This window comes from Notamacropus eugenii, chromosome X (genome assembly GCF_028372415.1).
Source record: "Notamacropus eugenii isolate mMacEug1 chromosome X, mMacEug1.pri_v2, whole genome shotgun sequence".
In the NCBI taxonomy this organism is placed as follows: domain Eukaryota; kingdom Metazoa; phylum Chordata; class Mammalia; order Diprotodontia; family Macropodidae; genus Notamacropus; species Notamacropus eugenii.
The window spans coordinates 93,150,240-93,177,616 of NC_092879.1; the positions used below are offsets into that span (position 1 = coordinate 93,150,240).

The 27,377-nt window shown below is 40.8% G+C and overlaps 1 protein-coding gene and 1 long non-coding RNA gene across 4 annotated transcripts in view; one reads left to right on the forward strand and one right to left on the reverse strand.

Annotated features, from left to right (window-relative positions):
- LOC140515272 (uncharacterized) overlaps positions 1 to 18,348 on the forward strand; it is a 69,604-nt gene extending 51,256 nt beyond the window's left edge. The window contains exons 3-4 of one of the 2 annotated variants that reach the window (XR_011970924.1): positions 11,693 to 12,015; positions 18,096 to 18,348. This is a non-coding gene — a long non-coding RNA (uncharacterized lncRNA). The remainder of the gene's footprint in view (positions 1 to 11,692; positions 12,016 to 18,095) is intronic. The other variant, XR_011970923.1, reaches the window with a different exon arrangement.
- The window catches only part of DOCK11 (dedicator of cytokinesis 11), a 193,572-nt gene continuing 168,290 nt past the window's right edge, over positions 2,096 to 27,377 (reverse strand). For both annotated transcript variants that reach the window (XM_072625882.1, XM_072625880.1), the window contains 9 exons: positions 25,947 to 26,053; positions 17,164 to 17,286; positions 15,590 to 15,703; positions 14,483 to 14,629; positions 12,814 to 13,024; positions 12,361 to 12,551; positions 11,314 to 11,414; positions 8,487 to 8,625; positions 2,096 to 2,597 (listed from right to left, as the gene is read on the reverse strand). In XM_072625882.1, the coding sequence (XP_072481983.1) occupies positions 2,475 to 2,597; positions 8,487 to 8,625; positions 11,314 to 11,414; positions 12,361 to 12,551; positions 12,814 to 13,024; positions 14,483 to 14,629; positions 15,590 to 15,703; positions 17,164 to 17,286; positions 25,947 to 26,053 (1,256 nt within the window). In that variant the 3' untranslated portion in view covers positions 2,096 to 2,474. The remainder of the gene's footprint in view (positions 2,598 to 8,486; positions 8,626 to 11,313; positions 11,415 to 12,360; positions 12,552 to 12,813; positions 13,025 to 14,482; positions 14,630 to 15,589; positions 15,704 to 17,163; positions 17,287 to 25,946; positions 26,054 to 27,377) is intronic.

Genomic DNA, 27,377 nt, shown 5'->3' on the forward strand with positions numbered 1-27,377 from the left:
GTCTGGTTCCCTTAACCTTAGTGCCTTCCCTGTGAGATTATCTCCAGTTTATCCTATGTATGTATTTGTTTGCATGTTGTCTCCCCCAGTAGACTGGACTAGTTTGTTGCCTTTCTTTGTATCTTGGACAATGTGTCTGGCACCTAGGCCCTTAGTAAATGCTAGTTGACCACTTGCAACTGTGCGGAGGATGTACTGGAGAGAGGGGATGTGGGGTAGACCCCAATTAGAAGGCTCTTATGATAGTCCAACTGAGAGATGGTGAGGCCTGGACTAGGGTGGGAGTGGTGTGAATTGGGAGAAGTGGACAGAGAGATGGAAGAGATGGTGAAGTTCTCCTTAATATTGAGCTTTCATCTGCCACCTTGTCGTTTCTGTCATTTTGTCTTCTGTTCTCAGGAATTACACAGATGCATATGATTCCTCTTGGACATGATAGCCCTTTAATAAAGACAGTTGTAATCCTGATGCCCACCCAGACACTGTGGGAAAAGGGAAGTCCTGTGTTGTATGCTATATATAGAAGGAGATGGGATTCCTAATTGGGAAAGAGAAACTGCTTACTTACCTGAGGGATGGAGTTGGTGGCAAAGCTTTTTTTTTTTTTTTGGAGAGATGTGCTTACAGAGACTCTTTGGGAGAGACCCATGGAGAAAAAAATATACAGAGGAAATATGCAGAGGAAAGTGGCTCTTCAGTATGTCCCAGAGACCTAGGAGACAGAATGTCTCCTTGGGTAAGACTGGACCCTTCTCTGGGTTTGCTCCCAGCAGAAGAATCCATTTGTTCTGTATATTTTCGAGTATTCTAATCTGCAGAACTCTTATTTGGTTCCTGTTCTGCTTTGACAAGTGAGTTTACTTGCCATTCACTATATCTATCTAAATATCTATCTATCTATCTATCTATCTATCTATCTATCTATCTATCTATCTATCTATCTATCTATCTATCTATCTATCTATCATGGTCTTTTGTGTAACCAGCAGTTGGGGGAGGGGATAATTAAGCCAGTGAATGTGAACTTGGGGACACCCTCTTCTTTCAGTGGCTAAGGAAGTGACTTTTGTTCTCAATCTCTAAAATTATCTCCTCATATTAGAACAGAGATATTTTAGGGGATAGATATAACTCCATCCCAGTATCCCTCTGGGAGATAGGCAAGGAAAGGAGCAAGTATCCCTGGCTGCAGCCAGATTCCATAGTCATTTCCATAACATTAGACAACTCATGGACATCCATATGTCACATGAGCATACATCTATTACTTAGTGATCATGCCTACATTACTTTCTCTTCTCTAGAGTAATCGTTCCTAATTCCTAATAGCGTTCCTGTGCGTGTGTCATTGTTTTGATTTTTCTCAAACTGGCAACATGCATGGCATGGGAGTTGCAGTTCAGAACTGGGACTGGCTCTATAGTGTTCCTTATGTCAAGGTTTGAGACCCCTCACCCATCCCATTCACCCTTCTCTGGACACATTTTAAACAAAGTACTTCTGGTGGTGTCTGACCAGGGCAGAGGACAGCAACTTTGTCATCTCTCCCATTCTTTTCTTAATGTAGCCTAAAGTACCATTAGCTTCAGGGGCAGCCTCCTCCCACTGTGGGCCTGCAGTAAGCCCTCTTCATTCTCTGGTGTTTGAACCAAAGTGCACCCTATGAATACTTGATAAAAACAAGCTTATATGAGGGACTCTACAAAGGTTTATTCTCTTCCCCACATGTGTAATCACAGCCCCTCTTGGGTTCAGGTTCTGCCACAGAGTCTACATGCTGAGAAATGGTTGAGCCAGCTTTGGGGCCTAAGGGGCTGGGGACAAGTACTGCATGCTCTGGATTCGAGTTATGTACAGATTGCATCTAGATTCCCTCCTGTGGGCATGCAGGGGCTCAGCTCTTTCCTTTTTGCTCAGTCATTTTCTACCCACATCCCTCAGCTCTGGAATTGTCATTGTGCAGGCTCCTGGTTAACGGAAGCCTCTTGGCTCCACCAGTCTAAGTGCACCTCAAAGAGAAGGATGTGAATAGCTACCCATTTTGGAGTGTTTTCTTTCTTCAATTTGTTTTAAGGAGTACTGCGACAACGGAAGATGCAAAGTAATATTTTCTTTACTTCCAGTTACAAATGTTTTACCTTTTATTATATCCCATTGTACAATTTTACATAGTACCATTACAATTTTGAGTCATAATTGAGCAAACTGAATCATTTGTCTGAGCTCTGCTTTCTAGTACACAGGTTGAACTAAAAAAAGAAATACAAAGCAAGCACAGTGGTGCATCATCCAGGCACTTCCACTTTTCTTAAATATTGCAAATAAGTAAGCACCCTGTTTGAGAGCTTGACAGTGTTGGCTGTTGGTGGTAATAGGAAATACTCCTCGGACGTCAAGCCTTCCCTCTAACGCCTGCACAGTTCCAAAAAGGCCTGGGAAAGGGCAGCCTAGGTTCATGTTCCATCTGTCGTTTCTCATACTTCTGCTGTGTATCTTGGGGAACCATATCCTCCATCTCCTGATGTCCCACTAATTGCACAGAATACATGTAATGTATTGTTCATCCAGGGAGAATGCATTGTATCTTCTTGAAACATCTAAAACATAAGAAATTTACATGGTAGGCATGATGCAGTGTAGCCATTGTTGAAAAAGAAGGTGAATGAGAAATAGTAGGCATAGTTTCAACTCATCCCTGACGGCTGGGTAGACTGGCATAAGGCAGAAATGACAAAGTGTAACATTACCCACTTGAGTCCTCAGAGCTGGGGTGCAAAGGCAGCATAGCAAAAAAGTAAAAAAAAGAGATGCATTATTCATTAGGAAAATGTGACTAGTTAAATTCAATAAAAGTTGCTGGTATAAGGTGGAAATACCACAACCCTCAAATATTTTTCCAACATATACTTTTAGCAAGAACTCTACCCAGTGGTCTCTGATTAAGGCTTAGCCTTTACTTGCCAGTGTAACAAACTCTAGGCAATAGGTGAAGTATTGTACTGAAAGGAATTAGGAATGTGGTGGAAAACAGGGGTTACCTTATCATCCATAAAATAGAGATTTGATATAATACTTTGGAGCTTTCAAAAGAAATAGCTAGTGAAGACAGTCCTAAGTGCATGATTCTTGAGAAGTCCTTATGCTTCATAAGCTATTATCAAATGATTTAGAAAATTCTGATTGGCAACACCCCTCCATCTTATTCGTTAGTCACCAGCTTGCGTTTTAGACCCACCCTCTGATTTGCAATATCCCCTGAATGCATGGTTCTAGTTCAGTATGGTATTGGGGTAGCTGGCTGACCTGAGGGGTCAGGTGAGGCCCTCCTCCTGTTGCGCCTTCCTGGTCTTCTCCATGCAGTCCTGCTGGCTCGCAGAATTTGTGCTTCCCCTAAAACTATGATTTGAAGTGATTTGCTGTATTTATAAATATAATTTTTCTTACAGCTTGGCAGCAGTGTTGTGAGGTTCAAATGAGATAATGGAGTAGGAAACCCTGTAAACCTTAAGGCGCCCAAATAATACTAGCTCTTATTGTCTGGTGATGATGTCTTCACTCCTGCTCAGGTGAAGCAGTGTTCAGAGAGTGATACGGAGGGGCTCTGGGAAATGTCCAGTCTTGGTCATTAACAATTCCTTAAGTCTGGGACAACTGACAAAACATTCAAGCCTGGTCTGCAGCTTAGCTTGGTTCTGAGGGGCAAATGCTCTCACTGGCGAGTCATTTAGAGCCGGCTCCAGAACAGCCCCGAATGTGAGGACGCCCATTTTTCCCTTTGGGATGCGTTTCCAATTTTATATTAGGGCCATGTGGTATAATGGAAAGAACACTAGCCCTGGAGTTAGGAGGCCTGTGTGGCAGAAGCTCCAAGTCATTTCACCTTATGGGCTTCACTTTTCTCATAAATAGAACGATGATGAATTCAAATCCTACCTCAGATGCTTTCTAGCCTAGGGTCCCACAGCTAGTAAGCATTTGATCTCTCTCAGCCTCAATTTCCTCATCTGTAAAATGGGGATAATAATAGCACCTACCTCCCAAATGAGCTGAGAAATGGAAGGTGCTTTGCAAACCATAAAGCACCATATAAATGCTAGTTATTCTGTGTGTGTACACACATACATGTAATACATGTATACATCACATTCTATATTTAATATGTACACATACTATCTATATGTATATGGAAAATAAAAGTCCGGACAAACCTGCACTGTCACACAGTGACAAAACACTCTAAGCTCCGGTATCTTGAGTTGGTTTTCAACCTAAAATAGCCAGTAGCCAAAATACGTGTGCCATGAACCAAATTTTGTGGCAAGGAGTTGACAAAGGTAGATGGGGGGGAAGGGCAATAAATGTGCAGAATTCGTTGTTTAGAGAAAAAATACACAAAAACTGTTTTGATTCTTGATCCTGTAATAATTTGGCACATGGAGTAATTTGCTTTCACTTTGAATAATTATGGGTTCAAGAGTAGGTCAGCAGCTGCATGCAAATTGCTGCTCATACTGTGCCAGCCCTTAAGATGACACTTCACATATATGTGAGCTTTTCTATTTCTGCTGTTCCATCTGAACACTTAATAAGATCTGGTTCTCTTATAGCACCTCATTTAAGAAAAGAATTTTACCTTCAAATAGCAATTTCACAGAAATCCCCTCCCCCCGCAAAATACTTGTGACAGGAGATTTGGAAAAACAAAGGTGCTGGATCGATTTTTCCCCTTCTCTTTTAAGGTCACCTGTCCTAGTTCTCATGTCTGATGCTGTTCAGAATAACAAACCCATCTTCCACCAGACAGCTGTGGGTATTTGGGGAGGGGCACCTAAAAGTTCTCTCTTCACTGTTCCTTATAAGACAGTTTTTAATCCTCTCATCATCTTTATCACATTGTAGATTCATTCTTTGAAACTGAAACCTTGAAATCTTTTACACATAAGCTACTCTAAAGTTACAACTCATTTATTGTTTACATTTGGCTTTCTGAAACTTAGTCTAAGATTTTTATTCATTTTGGTATATCATTAGCAGTACACTCCATCAGTGACATATAACATTACTCTCTTTCATTTTGTGGTCACCCCAATACCATTCATTCTACTTCATCATCTCAGGTTCATGGGTCTCCATGCAATGATGTATCTTCCTGACACATAGCTTCACTGCACTGTCCCATTTTAACTAAGGTCTACTCCCCTTGTCCAAATGTAAGTGAAGTTGGTCTTTAGAAGTGCTTGGTGACTTGACTTGACCTGAGGTCAAGGTGGCCAGTTTAGCTCAACTACAGAGTGCATGAAAAGGAGAAAGTATAATAAATTTAGCTGAGAAGCTAAGTTGGTGGCAGGTTGTAAAGGGCTTTACATGCCAAACAGAAGTCTGCATTTGATGCATGGTTTCTGCCAAATAGTACTTAATAAATGCATATTGATGAATCTCTGAGGTAGGGAGCCACTGCAGTTCATTGATCAGAAATGACATGGTCAATCAGCCAGTCAGCAAGCATTTATTAAGTGCCTACTATGTGGCAGGCATTGTGCTAATAACTGGAAATACAAAGAAAGGTCAAAAGCAGTCCCTGCTGTCATGGAGCTCCCCGTCTAATGAGGAGGGAACAACATGCAAGAAACTGTACAAAGTATAAGCTGTATCCAGGATCAATTGGAGATAATCTCAGGAAAGCATGAAGGGGAATTAGGAAAGACCTGGTGCAGAAGGTGAGCTTTTAGCTGAGACTTGAAGGAAGCCAGAGAAGCTAAAATGAGGAAGACAGTGTTCCAGGTAGAGGGTACAGACAGTGAAAATGCTGGGACTGGGGAGATCGTGTTAAATGCAAGTAAGAACAAGGCCAGTGTCACTGGAACAGGCCAGGCTAGGATTTAATATTTGATTCTAGTGGTGTTAGGGAATCACTGGAGTTAATTGCTTGTCTGTGGGGTGATGTTATGGTCAGACACTTGAGGAAGATCAATTGGACAGCAAAATGGAGGATGGATTGCAAGGAGGAGAGACTGGAGGCCAGGAGACCAAGCAGCGTGCTATTTCAGTAGTCTAGGCTTTAGATGAGGAAAGACTATGCTAGTGTGGTTGTAGTGTCCAAGGACAGTGATTACCAAGGTGGAAATTAGGAAGAAGAAAGTTTGGGACATGTTGATTTGAAGATGTCTATGAGATAGAGTTCAAAATGTCCCATAGGCAGTTGACCATGTGGTATTGGGGAGAGGTTGGGGTTAAACAGTCATCACTATAGAGACATGCCTGAATGGAGGGGACCAAGGACTGTCCTCTCTGTCTTCTCCAAAGGAAGGTAAATTTTGATGGCCTGAAGCTGCCCAGGTAACTTGGGGTCTCCTCTACTCTCCTTTCCTCTCTCCTGCTTCTCTTTTTTCTCCTCTTTTCTCTTCTCTTCTCCTCTCCACCTCTTTCCTCTGCTCTCTTTTACTCTTTCCTTTTTCTTTCCTCAGTCCTGTTTCCTCTTCTCCCTCCTCTCCTGTCTTCTCCTCTCCTATTTCCTTTCTTCTGTCCTCCCCTGTATTATTCTTCTCTTTCCTCCCTCCTCCCCTCTCTCTTTTCCCCTTTCTTCTTTTCCTCTCCTCTTTACTCTCCTTCCTCTTTCCCTCTCTTCTTAGAGGGAGAGAGAGGGATTTTCTTTGCTCCTAAGAGTTAGAGAACTCTAGTCCTAGATCTCGTCTTCCCTAGCTTTGCGTCCACCCTCCCTCTCCCTCAGGGCAGGTGAGAATTCTCTTCTCTCCCCTCCTGTTACTGAGGTGGGGAGAGAGAAGAGGGAGATAGTGACACACTCTCTTCTCCTCTTCCCTTCCCCCCCCCCCAATTTCACTCTCAGGCTCATACATTGGACTACAATAGCCCCTACCCAAACTCCAATAAATGCCTATATTCTGGGCCCTCTGGATCTCAACGAATTTCAACAATAACTATTTCCCTATAGAGCTGCAACACTGAGCATCTCCCCCTCCCAGTTTGATTGATTTTTCTTTTTTTTCTAATTAACACATAGTTCCTTGACTCACTTCTTACAGAGGCTTATTCACTGAATGGACATTTCTTCACTCAAAGTGAGAACCTGAAAAGGCCTATGCCTAAAATGGCCAGGGTCTCCCATTGCATCCTGGGCCATCTCCAGTCATCCTGATGGATATCTGGCCACTGAATGACAAAGTGAGGCTGCTGACCTTGCACAAAGTCAACTGCAGGTCATGTCATCATCTCCCTGATGTCATGGTCCTCTTTCGAGAAAGGAGAAACACAACAAGCATAGAGACAATGACTGGATCAGCTCATGGAAGCCAACTATATCACTAAGTGAAATAGGAGAGAAGCAGCAGCTTGGAGGGACTCCCAGTGTCAGTGACATGCCCTTGAAGGAACAGTTAGGTAGGAGGAAACCCAGGACAGCACATGTCTTGAAAACTGGACAGAAGAGAGAGTGTTAGAAGAAAAGACCAGTAGATTTGGCAATTAAGAGATCATTGGTAACTTTGGAGAGGAGCAGTTTCAGTGGAATAATGAGATCAGAAACCAAAGTGTAGAGTTAAGAAGACAGTGAATGGAAAGGAAACAGAGGCATCTATTTTAGATGACCTTACTGATGTGGATACACACAGTGCTCTAGGAATTAAAAATAATATTAAGGATTGACTTTGTGAAATCCCTGGTTTATTTGAAGGCACCCTGAAGTTTATTCCCCCTTATATTGAAATACTATAAAACTTCCCCCCTATCCTGGACCGTAAGATTCCTTGTCTCCCTTTTCCTGTCCCTCTGTAAATTGTTAGTCCTTTGTTTAGGGCTAGCCCGCTGATTTTGTGTCAATGAAGCTCCCTTTGGCTAAAGAGAAGGTCTAAGTGAATACTTTCAAATTTGAACCAGCTCTCCCATCTCTCTCTCTCTCCCCAACATTACCAAGGAGTTTAGCCATAAAATGGAAAAGATACATTAGATGAAAGTTCATGGAGATGGACAGATCAAATGGGTTTTTTAAGAGGCCATATTTTGTAGGTAGTAGGGAAGCAGTCAGTTGATAGATTAGTGGAAGAGAAGGATGATAGAGGGGACAGTGTGCTAGAGAAGATAGGATGGACTGGGATTGGACCACCCCTTCCTGTGAGACAAAGGTGAAGGAGGAGATCTGAGGGAGCTCTCCATGAATGGCCTCCATTTGTTCAGTGAAATCAGAGGGAACATTACTTAAGTGGTGATGCAGATGGACAGCAGTTGAGGTCAGAGATCCGGTTGGTAGCAGTGTGAGTGCAGAGTAAGGGGTGTATTATGAGATGTTAGAGAAATAAAACGAAAGCATTTACAAGTTAGAAAATTCATGAAAGACTCTTCCCCATGCTGAGAGAATATTGGTCTGATGACATTTTGACAAATCGAGGGATTTGGGGAAGATTAATAACTTGCTTTACGCACCAGCACTCAGCTGACTTTGTTTGAAGTGGTAGAATGGGCACCAGGGTACTTGCCTGCTCATGGGTGATGTCAGATAAGTCTCTGACGATGTCTCGGAAGTTTGACTTGAGTCCTTCGTGATACTCCATTTGATCTTCTTTAATGAGTCGTTCATTGAGTTCAAGAGCAATGCTGCAGGCTTGTAAGAATTGCCTGTGGATTAACATGAACAGAGCATTTATCCCTGGCCTTTTTCCATGATGGAAGACAATCTTGGGGGCACAGAGACTTGGGGATTCGGGTTCTGCCTCTGATTGGCTGTTACCCTAGACTAGTCACTTAGCCTTTCACTGTCCCTAGGCAACTCTCTAAGATGATAAGTTGTAAAACAGTTGCTAATCAGCACAGGGAGAAGATTCCTGTCAGCCTGTCAGCTAGTGTTCATTAAATGCCTACTAAGTGCTAGGCACTGTGCTAAGCTCCTGATATCTATGCCAGCGAGATCACAGGTCTGCATCAAAAAGTTTCTGTGACAGTGTGATATGCATTTAAAATTGTGACCTGCTTAGTGAAAAGACCCAGGGTCTTGATCTTCCTCTGGTGTTTTTCCTTTATGCTTGGAATGCCCTGCCCCATACCTGCTTTTCTTTGTGAAAATCTGGGCTCCAAGTTCATATCCTCGAGGAAACTTGCCAGTTGATTTCTCCATCTCAGAATTTGTACATGAGGTTTTTACTATTGGTATGTAGTCCTGGTTGATGTTATTTCCTTCATTTACTCAAAAAATTGTAACTGAGTGCCAGGACTTACAAGCTAGATTTGCCTATAAGACCCCCCCCCCCCCACACACACACATACACACACACTATCTGGGGGGAAAAGTTACACAATTGCTCAAGAATTAAATAACAATGCAAAATAACAGTGAACTCGCCCAAGGCTAAGTTTCAGATTTGAAGTTTAGACCCCAGGAGGGTGTACAAGAACATGAAGGAATATTTTGGGGAAAGTAAGGAGATGATTCTAATGGGGGTGGAAAGTCAGCGTAAGCAAAAACAGGGAGATCAAGCTGGAGAAGATTTGGCATGACAGCCCAAGGAGTCTGGATTGTTTTATTTTTTGGGGAATAAGGAGGTTCATGGGGTGCAAAGGGTGTCAAGTGCTCACATTTATATCACACTTTAAGGTTTGCAAAGTGATTTCCAGATACTATCTTACCTGATGCTCAACCTGTGAATTCAGAGGTACCATTTTATAGATTGAGGAAATCTGCACGATGACTTGCCTAGGATCACAGAGCTAATAAGTTGGGTGAGACAGCTTTTGAACTCAGGTGTTTTTGACTCCCGAGTCCAGCACTTTATCCACTTTGCTACCTAGGAAGATCAGCTCAGGAGGGAGCGTAGTCCAAGCCATCTACCAAAGGCAGCAGCCCTACTATAGCACAGCCAACAAGGGGCAGCCCAGTCCACTTTGGGATACCTCAAAGAGTTGGCCTTTTTACAACTCCCACCCAACACTCCTGGTGGTGCCTTCTGGGATCAAAAAGACCCAAGTCTTCCTTAATATGGCAGCCCTTCCCATAAATACAGCTCTCGTGTGTCACCCCCAAACAAATCATCTTAGGCCAAACATGCTCATGTCACTGACTCAGGGTCTCGACACCCTTCATCAGTTGCCCCTAGACCGTTTAACTGGCAAAGTCCCTCCTTATAAGAAGAGAGCACCAGAGAAAAAGTTGCCAAACTCCTCTAGTTTACTCCAGTGCCGTATATTCAAAGGTGCTTAGGTCCTGCTTACCCTAGACTGGTGCATTTGTAAGGCTTCTAGCCCCCTTGGTGGTCCTGACTACAAAATCCTGGCAGAGCTGACCAGCTGCCAGAAGGGCCTCATGTGTACTGTGGCATGTGCCTGATCGAGACAGAAGGGCCTTGGGTGGCTCTGCCACAGACACATCTTTATTTGAATATCAAAAGATAACAGCAGGTCTGGTACCAGTGTGAACTGGGTCTTGTAAAGATCTAGGTGTACCATGATACCATCATATGTTCTCTGGTTATTTCAGGTGTGTGTTGCCCAGTGCTTCTGGAGCCCCTCAAACTACTAGATGCAGGTTTTTCATAAATATTCCTGACTGATTGAGAGTAGTGGTCACTGCATTAACCAAGGACGACTAAGGAAAACCAGACAGAAACGTTAGAATCAGTAATTCTAGTCCAGGGGTGGGAAATGTGCAGCCTGGAGACCATGTGTGGCCCTCTGACTGAATCTAGACTTCACAGAACAAATCCCCTTCATTAAAGGATTTGTTCTGTCAAACTTGGACTCAGTCAAAAGGGCGCACTCCAGGACCTAGAAGGCCATGTGTGGCCTTGAAGGCACACATTCTCCAACTCCTCCTCCTGGCCTCAGTGGCACCTCTATCATGTACCTCATATATAACACACACAGGGCGAGCAGCATGCATTATTTCTCTACCTCTTTATAATTTGCAAAGCACTTGGCTTTGAAATAATCAGAATAATTCTAACATAAGCCTGTTCAGTCCCACCTTTGAGGCCACCCCACACAGGGCCTCTCTCTGAAGACTAGATATTGCACAACTTAGAAGGAAAAGGAACTAGACTTGGCGGGGGGAGGGTGTGGGTGTACAAATCCAGGTACTGTGATGGACAACAGGTACCTGGACTTATTCAGCACAGACTTCTGTTTGCTCTGCCTGAAATACTAAACTGGAAAATTCCTGAGCCACTCCAGAGAAGTCAGGAACATTCAGGCCATTAATGGCCTGAAGAAAGAGAAAGATCAGAGAGATCATGGCCACCCAAGGAATCTGAGCCTGGGGAGAATGATTAAGGGAGGGACTAGGGTCTGACGCCAAGAAGCTCGAGAGTAACTTACCTAAACATGTCTTTCAGTTCATTCACTTTCTTTGTGGGATACTTGCTGGCCTGACCGTCACTCAGGAAAGCCCTGGCATATGCCAAGGGACCGGCATTTACCTAAAGTATGACATGAGAGAGTTAAGAGTCATGGCCCTTCACCTCTCTGGTGGTTCTCAGACTTCTTCATGACAGGACGTCCCCCCAAAGAGTGTTCATTTGTGTTGCTGATATTTACCATTAGGACTTTAAACACCTTAGCATTGTTACAAAAACGGCTTAGCCCTTGAGGGTTCCTGCAGAGCGCTCAGAGAGCCCCAGGACACACTAACACAGCCTACTCCACGAACTGTTGATGTAGCTTCATTATAGTTATTTTTGCTTTTTCTCCTTTTCAGGAACAAGGGACTTTGAGATTGCTGTGCAATCGTGCCCAACTCCGTGACCCTATTTGGGGCTTCCTTGGCAGAGATACTGAAGTAGTTTGTCATTTCCTTCTCCACCTCCTTTTACACATGAAGAAACTAAGGCATACAGGGTGAAGTGACTTGCCCAAGGTCACACAGCTAGGGAGCATCTGAGGCAAGATTTGAACTCAGGGAGAGAAGTCTTCCTGACTCCAGGCCCCCAAAAGATGTATGGGAAGCTATGGCCTGAAAGGGCTACAAGGGCCTGCCAGTGTGGGGGAGGAGTCACAAAATGAAATTGGGCCAGGTCCACAGTAAGTATTGGAGGCCTTGCCTTGTTATACTCTCCTTGTGATTCTTGTTTGCTAAAATAAATCTTAGGGAAAGATGATGTTCTAATGAGTCAGTTAATGATTTCTGGTCTGTAAATTCAGAACTTGGCTCTAGCAGGTGGCATCTGTGGCAAATCCCTTTGATTAGACAACACCGTAAAGTGCAGAGAAATTCATTTAAAGTATAATTGCATTAGAATGAATGCACAGCTGTACCCTGCCCCCCCATCCCCAGGCTTAAACATTTTGCATGATCCTCACCAGGAAAGCTCCAGTGAATGCTGACATAGTGCCAAGTACTCCTTAACTACTTACTGCAGGACGTACCTGGACAGAAACACAGCCTTGTAATTTGAGCTGGAGCTGAATCATGTCCACATCAGCAGAAGAACATAATTTTTGCAGCTCAGCAGTTTTCTCTTTTATTTCATCAGTGGCAACATCAATGGGTTTTAAGTTAATTTGTTGTTCATAATTAATAGGTATCCTCTTCTTAACGTATGGGAATGAGTTTGATGCTGTTAAAATACCAAATTAGTTTTACTATCTCAGAGATAGTTTTTCATAACAGTCAAACAACCTCTCCCCCCAACCCCAGACTCCTTTGGGAGTTGCTGCATTTGAGCCACCTAGATGGGGAAGTTTTTTGAGCATTTGAGGGTTATGGCTTATGCTAGAGCTGGGCCTGCCAGAGAGCCAGGGATGGCAGCTGCCACTTGTATCAATCAAAGGGCATTGGACCAATGGGGCAGCTCTCACAGGACAGGGACAGACACTCACTGGTCAGAATGGTCCGGCGTTTGCACTGCTCCTCCACAGAGCCTTGCTTTTTGCCAGATAAAGTATAAGGAGCCTCAAAAACAAATCTGTTGATGTTGTGATTTTTTTCAAACTCCGTCTTCCTTTCAGACAGCTCTTTGTCTTCCAAGTAGGGCTTCACGTAAGTGACTTGGATGTGAGCGTACTTTGGATCAAGATCTTTGATGTTTACCTGTAAGACAGACATTCTTACTACTCACTAGCGAGGAAAAAGGAACATAAATAAGCCCCAACCCAGTGTCAGCCCATTTAGAAGAACATGATGGCTAATGTATGAGGAATGCACTCATGCTGGCATCCCAGTTTATCAATACCTGCTCCTAGGGATAGAACTACTTAATTGAATCAATCCTACCTCCCCTCCCTACCCCTGTATACTAAACTGGAGACTGGGATGACTCATCCTGGCCTTGCCCCAAAGGCATTGTGGAATTCAGATGTTCAAAACCAGGTCAGAAACCCATGAAAGCCTGAGCTGGGCCTGTTTCCAGAAAGCATCTGCTGGATCGTCAGGGTATAGTGGGTTTTTAAAAAATGTGGTTCAGTACTCCTGGGCCTGCAGCAAAAGCATGTTATTAACCCTCCTACCCTTTCCACAGGCCCCTGCAAAGTCCTGAGTCATTTTCCTGTGATAGATTGTGTGGATGGACTAAGTGTAGCACTTGAAATGTAAATTGTGATATTCTTCAATGTAAAATTGTGAGATTCTTCAATTCTGCATCTTTCTAAACTGTTTATCCTCCCTAGAGCCTAGTCCAGTGTTTTTTGTACATAGCAAGTGCTTAATACATATTTGTCCAATTTCATCTCGCGTCTTAGGAACTGGCAGTAATCGTGTAGAAAGATGACATGAGAATCAGATCATTCGTTTCCAGGGGATCCTGACCAGTGTTTAGTACACACTGAATGAAAAGAGACTACAGGTTCCCACTCCTACCATTTACTCCTATTTAAATTCAATATTTGAACAAGAAAAATTTGTCAACACTCAATTAATTGAAAACATCTTGCTTTCAAAGTTGATTTAGTGTCTGAGATAAATACAAATATTATTCCAAATAACATTATTATTTGTGACACAGAAAGCCAAAATCAATTATGCAAAACCTTTGTTTTCTCTTAAAGAAATGGCTGCGTGTTTACCTGTGTACTAATGGAATAAATAGAACAAAGCATCAGTATATTTAAGGACTGCCTAAGTATACAGAGTAAGTGAAAACCATGTCAATATCAATTCATTCCCGTTTAACACATTGTAAATAACTGCTCGATTCAGTTAACACAGATGAAGTGACTATATACAAACTACCAGAGAATTAAATGTGGAGACAAGAATAACCTCACCTCACATCTGGCTAATGGTTTAAACTTTCTTAATGAACCTGCATGTCTGTGATTTCATTTGGTCATGTAAAATAAAGGGGGCACAGGTGGAGGGGAGACCTGGAAGGATTATGATGTTACAGACAGGGAAAGAGAGATAAAGGGGTTCCTGCCCCTCCTTCCATGTCCCAAATGTAGGATTTCTGTAGCCTTCTGCCAAACAATTGAAAAACGGAAGTAATCAGGATCTCTTGAAATGGACATATAATTTAAAGTCTTTCCAAAAAAAATGCAGGGCATGAATTACCTTGTCTGAATCTTGAATTATTTTGACATTGTCTGTACCAAATTTTTCACCATAAAGTTTGATGAGTCTCAAGGAGATCTCCGATAGGCCTGTGAGCTTTGGCTCTTTGTAGATGTATTCCTTTCCATCTTCTTCTTCAAAGAAAGCCTATTGCAAAGTTAAAATATAGAACCAGTTAAGAATGACATGGGCAGACATTATTTGACCTGTTCATAAAAATCATATTTTTGATTATTTTGATTCTTATATATTAAAAATATATAAGATCCCAAAGTTAACATAACAATAAAAAGTAATTTTAGCAAAACCCACTTCTACCACCCCTCTGAAAGCAGCAGCAAGAGCCTGATTCTGAGCAGCCACAGAACGGCAGAAATAAAAGGAAACATTCCTATGAATCAGGACCCCACGAGCTGTAGAGGCTTCCCTGTGTTCTCTGTAGTGTTGTCAAACAGGGGCAAATTTGCCATGCCTGAAGCTGGGGAGGAACCCAGATTTTGTCCATGAGCTGAATCCATTCCCCTTTCACTCTCCCACTTCCCCAGCAATGAGGAAAGGGATGTTCTGAATGGGAGGGGAGGTAGCAGATAGAGTGGGCAAGGCTACAGCTGGGGGAAAACAACCCTAGCCAGTAGCCCACGAAACCAGACAAACACAAAGGAGCAACAAGGCAAGGGGACCACTCTTCTTAGAGTTAACTCCCAACCATAGTCTCTAAAATAATACCCTGTTGTATCATATCACATCACATCACGTCATTGTTATAAAATTTATAATATAAAAAGTCATCGAGAAGCAAAGGCTTCCAAAAAGGGGAAACTGTGCAAAAGATCAGAGTAAATTTGTCTAGGGGATTTTTTTCCCCTTGTTCCCCTGAAGTCCTACCTTTTCTTTCCTTTAAAAGTCACACCTACTCCAATTTAAAGGCAATAAACAACGAAACTGAGCAGAAGGAATCCAAGTCTTAAACCTTGTATTGGCACCTTTTCAACCCAATCGCAGGAACCAGAGCAGGCCTGGAACAGCTCTCCACAAAGGACCCAACAGTAACACAAAGGCTGGATATGGTCCTTTTGTTTCCAGCTGTGCCAACCCCTGCCCACTTACTTGTCCATAAAAGGCCACTCTGAAAAAAGTGCCTAAAAGCCTTTTCCTTGTGTGCATGACCTCCAGAATTTTGGTATATGCTCCGTGCAGGGTTCGATAAACTTGAGTAAGTTTCTGAAAAGTGGAACACACATATCAGCTTGGTCTTTTTTTTAAAGCCGTTTTATAAATGCATTCAAATGAAAGTTTCTTTGGAAAGTGATTTGGATGAGGTCACTTCCTCACTGCCACCATTATTCAGAAGCCCAGGTCTCTGCAGTCACACAGCCTTCTACACAGACCCTCCTCAGACAGTAGAGAGATGTTTACAAGTACAATGGTGGATACCATCTCTGAGGCTCCTGTACCTGAGTCTGCACTCAACTGCAGAGACTGACTACACTTCCCTCACAGCTCCTGGTCCTGAAACGTTACAGATCATTAGAGCCACATTCACAGACAGATGAAGATACCAGGGGCTTAGGAACTGTTGTTCCACCCCTAAGAGAACCTGCAAAGATCCCTACCATATCCCAGTAAGAAATGGGGTTACCATACCACAATACGGAATTTAACTCTGCTCTGGGATGGGGGGAGGGCTCTCTTCTCCCTTGCCTTTCATAGATTTATACATACTTATATTTATGCATATATCTATATATATGCTTCAGATCTTTTTCTGAAAACACAATGAAAAGGCTAGGCCTTGAAGTTATTGACTGGACCACTAAGTAAAGCTATAGATTCTATATTAAATAAGAGTCTCATAAAAAGAATTAACATTATGTTCTTTAGGATTTCATACACATGGAATCATAGATTTGGAGTGGAAGAGAGACCTTGTTGTTATTCATTGTTATTTTCAAAGAGGATTAGTGACATCACGGGGTGACATCTTGATGTGTGTATGAAGTGGAGTGAGGCAGAGCCTCACTGAAAGTCCACTGGCAGGACAAAAGTCAAGACAGCTGGTGATGGCCAGGGATGCAGGGGATGACCTTGGTGTCTTTGATGTCTTAGGCTTCTAACCTTGTTCTCACCCAGGGGGCGTTTGCACATTTGGGATGGGTGTCCCCCTAACTTTTAGAGTGACAGGTTTGAAGCCCTGATAGGGTGTAGCCACTGTGCATACTACATCTTCTTGGAGCCACAGGTGGGAGAGTCAGGTGAAACAAAGGTGGATGAACAGCTCTGAAAAGAGACCTTAAAGGCCAGCTTGTCCATGCTCCTCATTTAAAGATGAGGAAAATGAGTTCCAGAGGAGTTAACTGACTTGTCCAGGATCATACACAGGTAGTGAGAGAATTAGGATCTGAACCCTGGGCAAGATTCAAGGCTCTTCCTGAGGATCTTGTTGGACTGTAATTGAGTTATTTTGCTGCCTGGCATTCTTCATTAATTACAACCAAGGTTCTTGTTGGGATAATAATTTGGCATTTAATTTAAATGGATTGCAATTTACATGCAATTAAATGAGAGTAATAAGATATTACTAATCTTTTCAAGTCTGAAATTATCCCTCTCCTTTCTTTGCTTTATACAATTCTACCAAAAATAGACTTCACAATATTTTGATGATGAGTCAAACTGCTTACCTCAAATTCCCGACGTTTCTCATAAATTGGAATAATCAATTTGGAAATCTCAGAAATGACTTCATAACGTTCTGCTTTCCACAAGCCGTCTACACACTGTTCTAGGAGCTCCAACAAAACTTCCTGTGTTAAATAGAAAATGGAATTTTGAAACATTGCAAGTTAATGTGATAGAATTCTATTCACTGCAATGAGTTTGAGACATCATACCATTAAAATGAAAGCTTGCCACTATGGTGTTGGCAATGAGAGCACTGTATCATCTGGGGGATTGGTTTGTCTATGTAATCAGAAAAGTAGTGAGCAGCTTCTGAACAGGAAAAAGTTGAGAAAGTCTACTAGGATGTAAATCCTTAAGGGCTAGGGCTGGTTTTTTGTTTGTTAATTTGTTTTGACTTTGTGTTCCTAGCAAGAACTAGGTGGTGCAGTGGATAGAATGCTGTGTCTGGAGTCAGGAAGGTCTGAGTTCAAATGTTACTGCAGACATTTTGCAGCTGTGTGACCCTGGGCAAATCACAGAACCTCTGTTTGCTTCAATTTCTTCATCTATAAAATGGGATAATAATAGCACCTACCTCTCAGGATTGCTGTGAGAATCAAATGAGAGAATCATTGTAAAGCACTTAGTATATAGTGCCTGGCACAGAGCAGGTGCTTAATAAATGCTTGTTGTATTGACTTGAACTGCTGACTCTCAAGCTCAGGGCATTTGCTGCTTCTCACAACTACTCCTAGCCTTTCAGTTTGTCTCTGCTCAGAGCTGCCGTCGACCCTTGGGTATTGTAGTTCTCCTGACTCTCCAAGCAGCCATCAGAAAGATGGACATTTTTGTTACTATGAGAGCATTAAAATATGGGCACATCAGGATTTTACTAAAAATATCTTCATTAAGTAAATTGCTCAAATGGATAATAGCAATTTGTTTTTCGCAGGCTTCTTTCTACAAGATATGGGAATAATGTGATTCCATGAGCAAGGTGAGAGGCACTATGGTCTAGTGGACAGAGAACTGGCCTCCAAGTCAGGAAGCCAAGAAGACCTGAGTTCAAGTGTTACCTCTGAAACAGCCTCCCAGGATGATGGGTAACTTTCTAAGACTACTCGCAAGTTGCTTGGGTGGAGGGAGTTTTCTCACCCTGGAATTCCTTTTGTTAAAAGTATTAAAATTAATGTTCACAAAGCAAATGGACCCCAGTTCTTGGTTGGTCAGTGAAGGAACCACTCCCTTTGAGTGAGTACACTTTCTCTGACTCACAGTCAGTTTTTATGAACAAGCTACAACTGGGCTGCCATCATCACTATATAAAGATTTTTACAAACTTCCACATACTACCACCCAGGCCTCTCCTTCAAACAACTACCATGTCAATGGATCCTGAAGTCACTAGGAAGGGCTCCCAAACTACCGACTTGGAACCTTCAGAAGCCACTTTAGAAGAATTTCTTCATTAGCTCATTATGAGCCATAAAGTAGATATCGGGGGAAAAAAGTAGGGGTACAATTTAAAAAAGAACTCTTGGAGGAGGCTTGTTGCATGGATTAGAATTATAATGAATCTGTGCCATTTCTCCAAAATTTCTGAAGCTTTGCTTTCAATCTATAGAAACTGCAGTTTTATACCTTCTATAGGAATCATAAGAGGAAGGAACCTTAAAAGATGAAAAAAATAAGAATCATCAGAACTATTATGTACACGGTACTAAAAATGAGGACACAAAAGAAACAGAGGGATAACTTCAAAAAATATAAAATACCCCCCCAAAACCCAAAGACCAAATAGAGAACTTTAAATAATCCAATCTCAGAAAAAAATTGGAACTAGCTGTAAATATACCCCAAGGGGAAAAAACCCTCTTGGCTCTGATGAATTCATAGAAGAATTCTATATAAAGATACAGTGTAATTCTAACAGTACATATTCTATATAAAATTCTGTATAACTTTTAAAAACAATTAGTACTGATACTACACAAATTAGTTTCAAAAATTGAAAAAGAAAGCATCCTACCAGACTCTTTTTATGGGACAAATATAGATATCTAAACTAGGTAAGGAAAAAGCACAGGACTATAGATTGATATAATTAATGAATATCAATTTTAAAATTTTAAATAAAATCCTGTCAGATCACAGCAATTCATTTAAGAAATCATTGTTTATGGCCAAGTTGGATTTATACAAGTAAGGCAAGGATGGCTCAACGTTAAGAAAATGATCAACGTAATTAATCATATTAAAATCAAATGTGTTCAAAACTATATAAGTATAGACACAGACTTCATATGTATAATGAATATGGTATTTTTTGCCTTATCAGTGGATGGGGGAGGGGGGTGCAGGGATAGAGAGAACTTGGAACTGAAAATTTTAACAAAGCAACAACAAAGTATAGGTATATGTAATATCGTAATAAATATCTATCTAAAACCAAAAGCAAGAGTCATATGCAATAGGGACACACCAGAAGCTTTCCTAATAAGTATAGGAGCAAAACAAGGATGCCCGTTCTCCTCACTGTTATTTGATACAGTTCTGAAAATACTAGCAATAGCATAAGACAAGATAAAGAAAGTTGTAAAGATAGGTGAATCCCATTTTGCTGATGATATAATGGTTTGCTTAGAAAATCCTAGGGAATCAACAAAAATACTAATTGAGATGATAACTTTAGCAGAGTTGCAGGCTACAAAATAAACCCTCAAAAATCAGCAGCATTTCTATATGTATAATAAAAACAAATCCAAGAGGCAGTAAGTAGTAATAGGGAAATCCCATTCAAAATAACAACAAAATACATAAAACATTTGGAGGTCAATCAACTAAAGTACACAAAGTACTTGTATAAATTTAATTACAACATGTCCCCTAAAGAAATAAAGAAAAACTTAAATGGCTGGAGGAAGATTCGGTGCTTGTGGTTGGTCCATGCCAATATAATAAATAACAATACTGCCAAAGTTAATTTATAGTTTTAATGCAATACCAGTCACACTATCCAAGGGATTCTTTAAAGATCTTGATAAAGTAATAACAAAATTCATCTGGAAAAATAATAGTCAAGGGAAATATTAAAAAGAGGTAGGGATAAAGGAAGAATAGCATTTCTAGACCTTATAAAGCAGCAGACACCAAAAGCATCTAGTATTGGTTTAAAAAATTACCAAGTACATCAGTGGAACAGACTTAGCAAGGGAGAATCAGAAAAAATAAAATTCAGTAACCTAATGTTTGAAAAGTTAGAAAATAAATTACTTAGAAAAGAACTCCCTACTTTATAAAACTACTAGAAAAACTGGAAAGCAATCTGGCAGAAATCAGGCTTAGACCAACACCTTATGCCATATTCCACAATACATCCTAAATGGGTATGGGACCTTGATAATAACTATTATACCATAAAGAAAATTAGAAGAGAAATAGGTACATAGCTTTCACAATTATAAGTGGTAGATGTCTCCGTTTTTCAATATTTTTTATTTCATTAAATATTTCTTAATTACATTTTTAAAAGTTTTTGACATTGATTTTTTACAAATTGAATTTCAAATTCTCCCCCTTTAACCCCCTCCCTCACCCCCGAAAAGGCAAGCAATGCATCAGTTATGCATGTGAAGTCATGCAAAACACATTTGCATATTAGCCATGTTGCAAAGGAAAATACAGAAAGAAAATAAAGTAACAAAATTATGCTACAATCTGCCCTAAGAATTCATCAGTTCTTTCTGGAGGTGGATAGCATTTTTCATTATAAATACTGAGGAATTGTCTTGGATCATTGTCTTGACTGAAGTAGCTAAGTCAGCTGTTCTCAACAATCCAACACAGTTCCTAAGTATTTGTAATGAAAAATTCTATCCACCTCCAGGGAAAAAACTGCTGGAAGTCTGAATGCAGATTGACACGTTTTAAAGCTTTATTATATTTTTGTCTGTGTTTTATTTTGCAACATCTGCCTTACTGTGCATGTATAATCTATATCAAATTGCTTGCTTTCTCAAGGAGGGGGGAGGAGGGAAGGAATTTGGAACTTAAAATTTTCAAAAATGCATGTTAACAATTTTTGTTTACATGCAGTTGAGAAAAAATTAAATAAAAATAGCCAAGTCTTTCACAGTTGATCACCATTACAATATTCCTCGTTCTGTTCACTTCACATCAGTTTATATATGTCTTTTTAGGTATTTCTGAAACCATCCTGCTCATCATTTCTTACAGTACAGTAGTATTCCATCACAGTAACATACCATAACTTGTTTGGCTATTCCATGATGGGCACCCCCTCAATTTCCAATTCTTGGCCACCACAAAAGGCTGCTATAAATAGGTCCTTTCCCCTTTTCCTTGATCTGTTTGGGATACAGACCTACTAGTGGCATTGCTCGGTGAAACAGGTTTATATGCCCTTTAAGCAGTAGTTAGGAGATGTACTTTTAGTCAAACGGGATGGAAGTAATTATAAAAAATACAACAGATTACATCATATCACACTGAAAAGCTTCTGCGCAAACAAAATGACCACACCAAGAAAAAATAGAGAAGCAGGAGAACAGGCAAAAAAAATCTATGCATCCAAATTCCCTGATAAAAGTTTGGTATCTAAGATACATAAACACTAACAGATCTATATGTTTATATAGATATATAACCAAAGGCCATTCTCCAGTAGATAAGTGGCCAAAGGACATGAACAGTTCTCAAAAGAAGAACTGAAAACTATCAGTCATATGAAAGAATATGATAAATCAAAACAACTGTGAGATTTCACTACATACCCAGCAATGGAGAAAGATAAGCACCGTGGGAGTAGTCAATGTTGGAGGGGTTGGTGGATGTGAAGCACATCATCGCATTGTGGTGGCATTGTAAATTGGTACAACCCTTTTGGAAAGCAGTTTGGAATTATGTAAATAAAGTTACTAAAATGTCCGTACCCTCTGACCCAGAGATTCCATTGCTTAGGCTTTTAGCTCAAGGAGACCATTTATAAGCACAAAGTCCCCATATACTAACCAAAATATTTACAGCAGCATTTTTTCATATCAAAGAATTAGAAACAAAGTAAATGCTCATCCACTGGGAAATGTCTAAACAAACTGTGGTACATGAATATAACGGAATATTAATGTGCTATGAGAAATGAATATGATGAGTACAGAGAATCTTGGAAAGATCTACATGAATCGGTGCACAGTGAAGTAGGCAGAGCCAAGAAAACAATACACACAATGAGTACAACAGTGTTAAAAAAAAAAGGGGGGGGGGGGGCAACAAAAACCGGAGAGCAACCAAAAGTGAATGTTGCAAAATTACAAAGAACGGGCCTGGCCCCAAAGAACTATGGGAAGACACTCCCGCCACACCCCTTTGTGTAAATGGGAAGTCCCTGAATATGGCGGCACGCATTTTCACTGTTTTGGTGTACTTGTGAGTTGTTGCTTTTTTTTCCTTCTTTTTCTTTAAAATACTGTTAAATGGGAAGAGAGTGGGGAAAGGATACTGGAGAAAATTTTGGTGATGTAAATAAAAGATATCAATAAAAGTTAAACTAAAAAATTTTCCTTCTAGGGTGGATCGATTCCCTTCTCCCCCCAACCCTTATAAAATTTTTCAGACAAGGACACTTACAATCAGTTATGTACCCCTATTTAAGCTGAGCCTGTACAAACTATTCATAAGTGTTAGACCAGATGACTTCTCAGATCCCTTCTAATTCTAAGATTTTATGTTTCTATGACCAGAAGTAGTATGATTTGTCAAATGTCACCTAACTGGTTAGTGGCACGGTAGGGACTAAACGTAAGTCTTCAAGAAGGCAGGGACTTGCCTGAGCTCCCTCCCAAATTCCTCCAAATACCTTTAAATAACACCCTAAAAGCAAATTTCTCTACTACAGGCCTCATCTTTCAAATATATGGAGAAATGAGCCAAATGTACAAGAATACAAGACATTCCCCAATTGACAAATGATCAAAAAATATAAAGTCAGTTTTTAAATGAAGCAATCAAAGCTATCTACAGTCATATGAAAAATGCTCTAAATCACTATTGATCAGAGAGTGCCAATTAAAACAACACCGAGGTACCACCTCACACCTAGTAGATTGGCTAATAGGCTAGAAAAGGAGAATGATAAATGTTGGAGGGGATATGGGAAAATTGAGGTGCTAATGCACCGTTGGTAGAGTTGTGAACTGATTCAACCATTCTGTGGAGCAATTTGGAACTATACCCAAATATTTATAGCAGCTCTTTTCTGGTGGCAAAGAATTGAAATTGGGAAATGGCTGATTGTGATGGAATACTATTCTGATATAAGAATTGATGAGCTAGATGCTTTCAGAAAAAACTGGGAAAGACTTGCATGGGCTGATGCAATGTGGAATCAGGAGAACATCATACACAGTAACAGCAATATTGTAAGATGATCAGCTGTGAAAAACTTAGCTATTCTTGGCAATACAGTGATCCAAGAGAACTCTGAAGGACCTATCATGAAAAATGCTATCCATCCCCAGAGAAAGAACTGGTGCAATCTGAATAGAGATTGGAACATATTTTTTTACTTCATTTTTCTTGGGTTTTTATTTTGGTCTGTGTTTTCTTTTACAGTATGCCTAATGTGAAAATCTGTTTTGCATGACAACACATGTACAACCTATATCAAATTGCTTGCCTCCTCATTGAGGGGGGTGGGCAGGGAGGGAGAGAATTTGGAACTCAGTTTTAAAAAATAAATGTTGAAAATTGTTTTCACATGCAATTGGGAAAAATAAAAGGTTAAATTTAAAAATAAAATGATTAAGAAAAAACAAATCTCTTTATTTCCATGCGCTGTTCTATTGATTTCAGATTTGGCCAGGAGCAATCTGAAATTTACACTGCTTTTCCAAATCATTGCCTCGCAAACCTGATTGTCATATATACATTTTTTTCTAATTGCTGCATATATTTCCAAACAAATCTTGGGTGTTGAATAATTGTTATTGTCAGGGTTGCTACCTCTCTGATCATCTCTCCTCTGCCTTCTTGACTGGGTCTTCTTCCTGTTACCTCAGAAGTATGGTCATCTCCTAAGTCTTAATCCTTAGGGCTTTCCTCTTCCGTTTGCATGGTTTCAGCTCTCCCTTGCCAAAGGCACCAAGGTAGAATGGGAGGAACACTACCTTAGAAGTGACTCTGACTTTGGGTGACCTTGAGCAGACCTCTTAGCTTCTCTAAACCTCAGTTACCTCATCTGTAAAATGGAGTTAACAATGGATACCTACACAACATGGTTGTGATGTTCCAGTTAAATAATGTATATAAGAACATTCTGAAAACTGAAACATGGTCCACCCATAAGGGAATTACTCATCTCAATCAACATGGTCAGCAGTGGCCTCTCTCAAGTTCTAGTCCCGTACTCACCTCAAACCTAGTATGTCTAAAACCAAATTCATCTTCCTCCTCCCAAACCAGCTCTACTTTTCTCACTTCCCTATTTCTCTGAATGGCCCCTTGGCTTAAAATTTGAGTCATCTTTGATTTCTCTTCCTCCCTCCCCAAGTCCTGCCATTTCTTCCTTTGCAGTGGTTCTCATTTCTGTTCCTCCCTTTCCATTCCCAGTGCTATAACCCTAGTTTAGGCTTTCAGTACTTCTCACCTGGTCTACTAGGATACTTTCCTTATTTGTTTCTCTGCCTCTTGGCTCTCCCCTCTTCAACTCCCTAGAGTAATACTTCTGAAATACATTCATTCTACTGGGTCACTCTTTTTTGGTAGGTCCACATCGCTTAGAGGAAGAAGTACAAACTCTGGAGCCCGGCTCTCCTAACCCACCATAATCTACTTTTCCACTTTTACTTCCTACTTTTTTACCCATATGAATCCTATGGTCCATCCAAACTGGTCAGTGCTTTCCTTTCTCTGTTTGTATCCCTTCCCTTCTCTTTAGTATAGCCTCTCTCCACTCCATCTGTCTAAATCCTATCAAATGAGATACTGTTTACAAAGTGCTCAGCACAATGCCTGGCACATAGTAAGAACTTGATAAATGCCTGGTCCCTTCCCCCACCCTCAACTTAACCTTCAAGGCCCAGATCTAATCCCACTTCCTTCATGGCCACCCCTTGTTCCTCAAGCTCCGAAAGCACGCACTGCCTGTCTCTATTATACTATCTTATGTGTACACATGCTCCCCAAGAAGACAGTAGGGAATGTTTTACATTTCTGTCTTTCACAAAGTATCTTGCCCAGAACCTTCTATGTGGCTCAGTAACTTTTTATTAACTGTTAAAGCATTCCACAACCTGCTAAGTTTTAGGGAAAGATTTCACTATTCCCTTGGTCTTAAAGATAGAAAACTTTAATTCTGTCATTTTATGAAATCTTTTTCAAAATATGTTTATACTGGTTAGAAGAAAGATAGAGAGTTGTGGTTAGGAAAGTGCTGCATTTTTACCAATGTTGATTAACAGATGAACCAGTCCAACCATGTGGCCATGAGAGAGTTGACAGAGCTGGTCTTTCCATCTTGGCAGAGGCAACTTTGCCCTAATTTCACTGGCCCATCAGGTCAATTTGGAATAACTTGGAAAGTTCACCACAGCACCGATTCCACAACCATACTAACTAGTTCCTAAGCTGCTCTTAATCTTCTCAAACTGACCGATTTTCTTCCAGCTAGGCACTCCTTTGACAGGGCTTTCAACCTTAACTAGGAGATCAAAACATTTGTAAAATGATAGAGTTTTAAACAAAAATGAAATATATGAAGTTGGTAGAGAAAAAGTGGGAATGTTACCTCACTGTAATGGACATCCATCATTCCTGCATCCTCTTTCATTGCCCCTTCCTCATCAATGTTGGGAGTGATTCTCTTGAATGCTGAGCATCCACTGGAGAATAACTCTGTGTGGATAAAATAATGGAAAAATCACAATGTTAATCTGTCAGAAGCCTTTTGGGAGCTGTTTATACTTAAAAATGAGACCTTCAGAAAATTTGTATAAGGGCCAAAGACATCACTGGAGTTTGCTACCACCAAAAGGAAACATTTCTATCTTTTTCAATCACTTCAACATCAGACAGTCTATTAAAAAAGACAACTCCAGCCAGTTATCGCCTTGCCCAGTAGAACTGCAAAGTCCTTGAGAAAAGGGATTTTTTTGGTTTTGCCTTTGTATACTCAGAGTTTAGTATAAGGCCTCGGTGTATAGCAGACACTTAATATATATTTGTTGAATTATCAGTAAGTGGTAATATAAATATTAAATATCTAAATATCCATCATCTCTGATTACTAATTTGGCAGTTCTCCTATCCCCATATTCCTAAAACTCTATTTGGTGATCTAATTAAGGAGGGGTAATTGCTCCCCCATTTCCCCATTCTCCATGACTAGGGGATGGCCCCATATGCCCATCTTCAGCTCCTCATCCCACCTTGACATTAGGCAAAGAAAGACACTGTTAGGCCAGAGGGGGAGAGAAGAGGTACAACTTGCAAGAACTCACAAGGATTATTCTTTTTTTCCTCCAAAGATGGACTTTTCCCTCCCAACAACTATAAGCCAAATCAGGGCTGGACAAGCTATGGTCTCTTTCCCTTGGGATAAGAATGTAAATTACAATGTAAAAACATTTTTAAAAAATAAAGTACTGGTCCCTCAGGCAATAGTTTGCTGACCCTGGAGCTAGAACACTGGGATGTAGACTGAGAGTGAACGTGTAAATAGGTAGAAGGAAGCCCAAAGGAATGCTGGGTTTTGAGACACAGCTAGGCCCAAATGATAGTGCCCTGCATGTATCAGAACAAGATACCCACGAAGGAGAGGCCCTCAAGCACTCCAGCCATGGCCACTCTGTCCCAACTGTAAGCTCTAACCTAGCTGAGGGAAAGTGCCCAAGAACAAAACAAGCTGTTGGTGTTCCATTCTTCAGCTTTACCAAGTAGAAACAAAGACAGACTCATCTCTCTCCAGTGTGGAGAGGGATCCACCCAGGACACGGATCTGCTATGAAAGATAGATGCTTCCTTGAGAAGGGACTTGGGTTATTCCTCAGACTAGCTCTATCTTTCAGAATTCCAAAAAAGGGAAGATCACATACTGACCCTTATGGCTCTGGTCAGACACCAGTAAGGGAATCTCCTCAAGCAGATATTTATCATGACTGCATAGACTCAAAAAGAGGCTGTCAGCTGCTCATGGATCACACAGACACTACCATTAAGT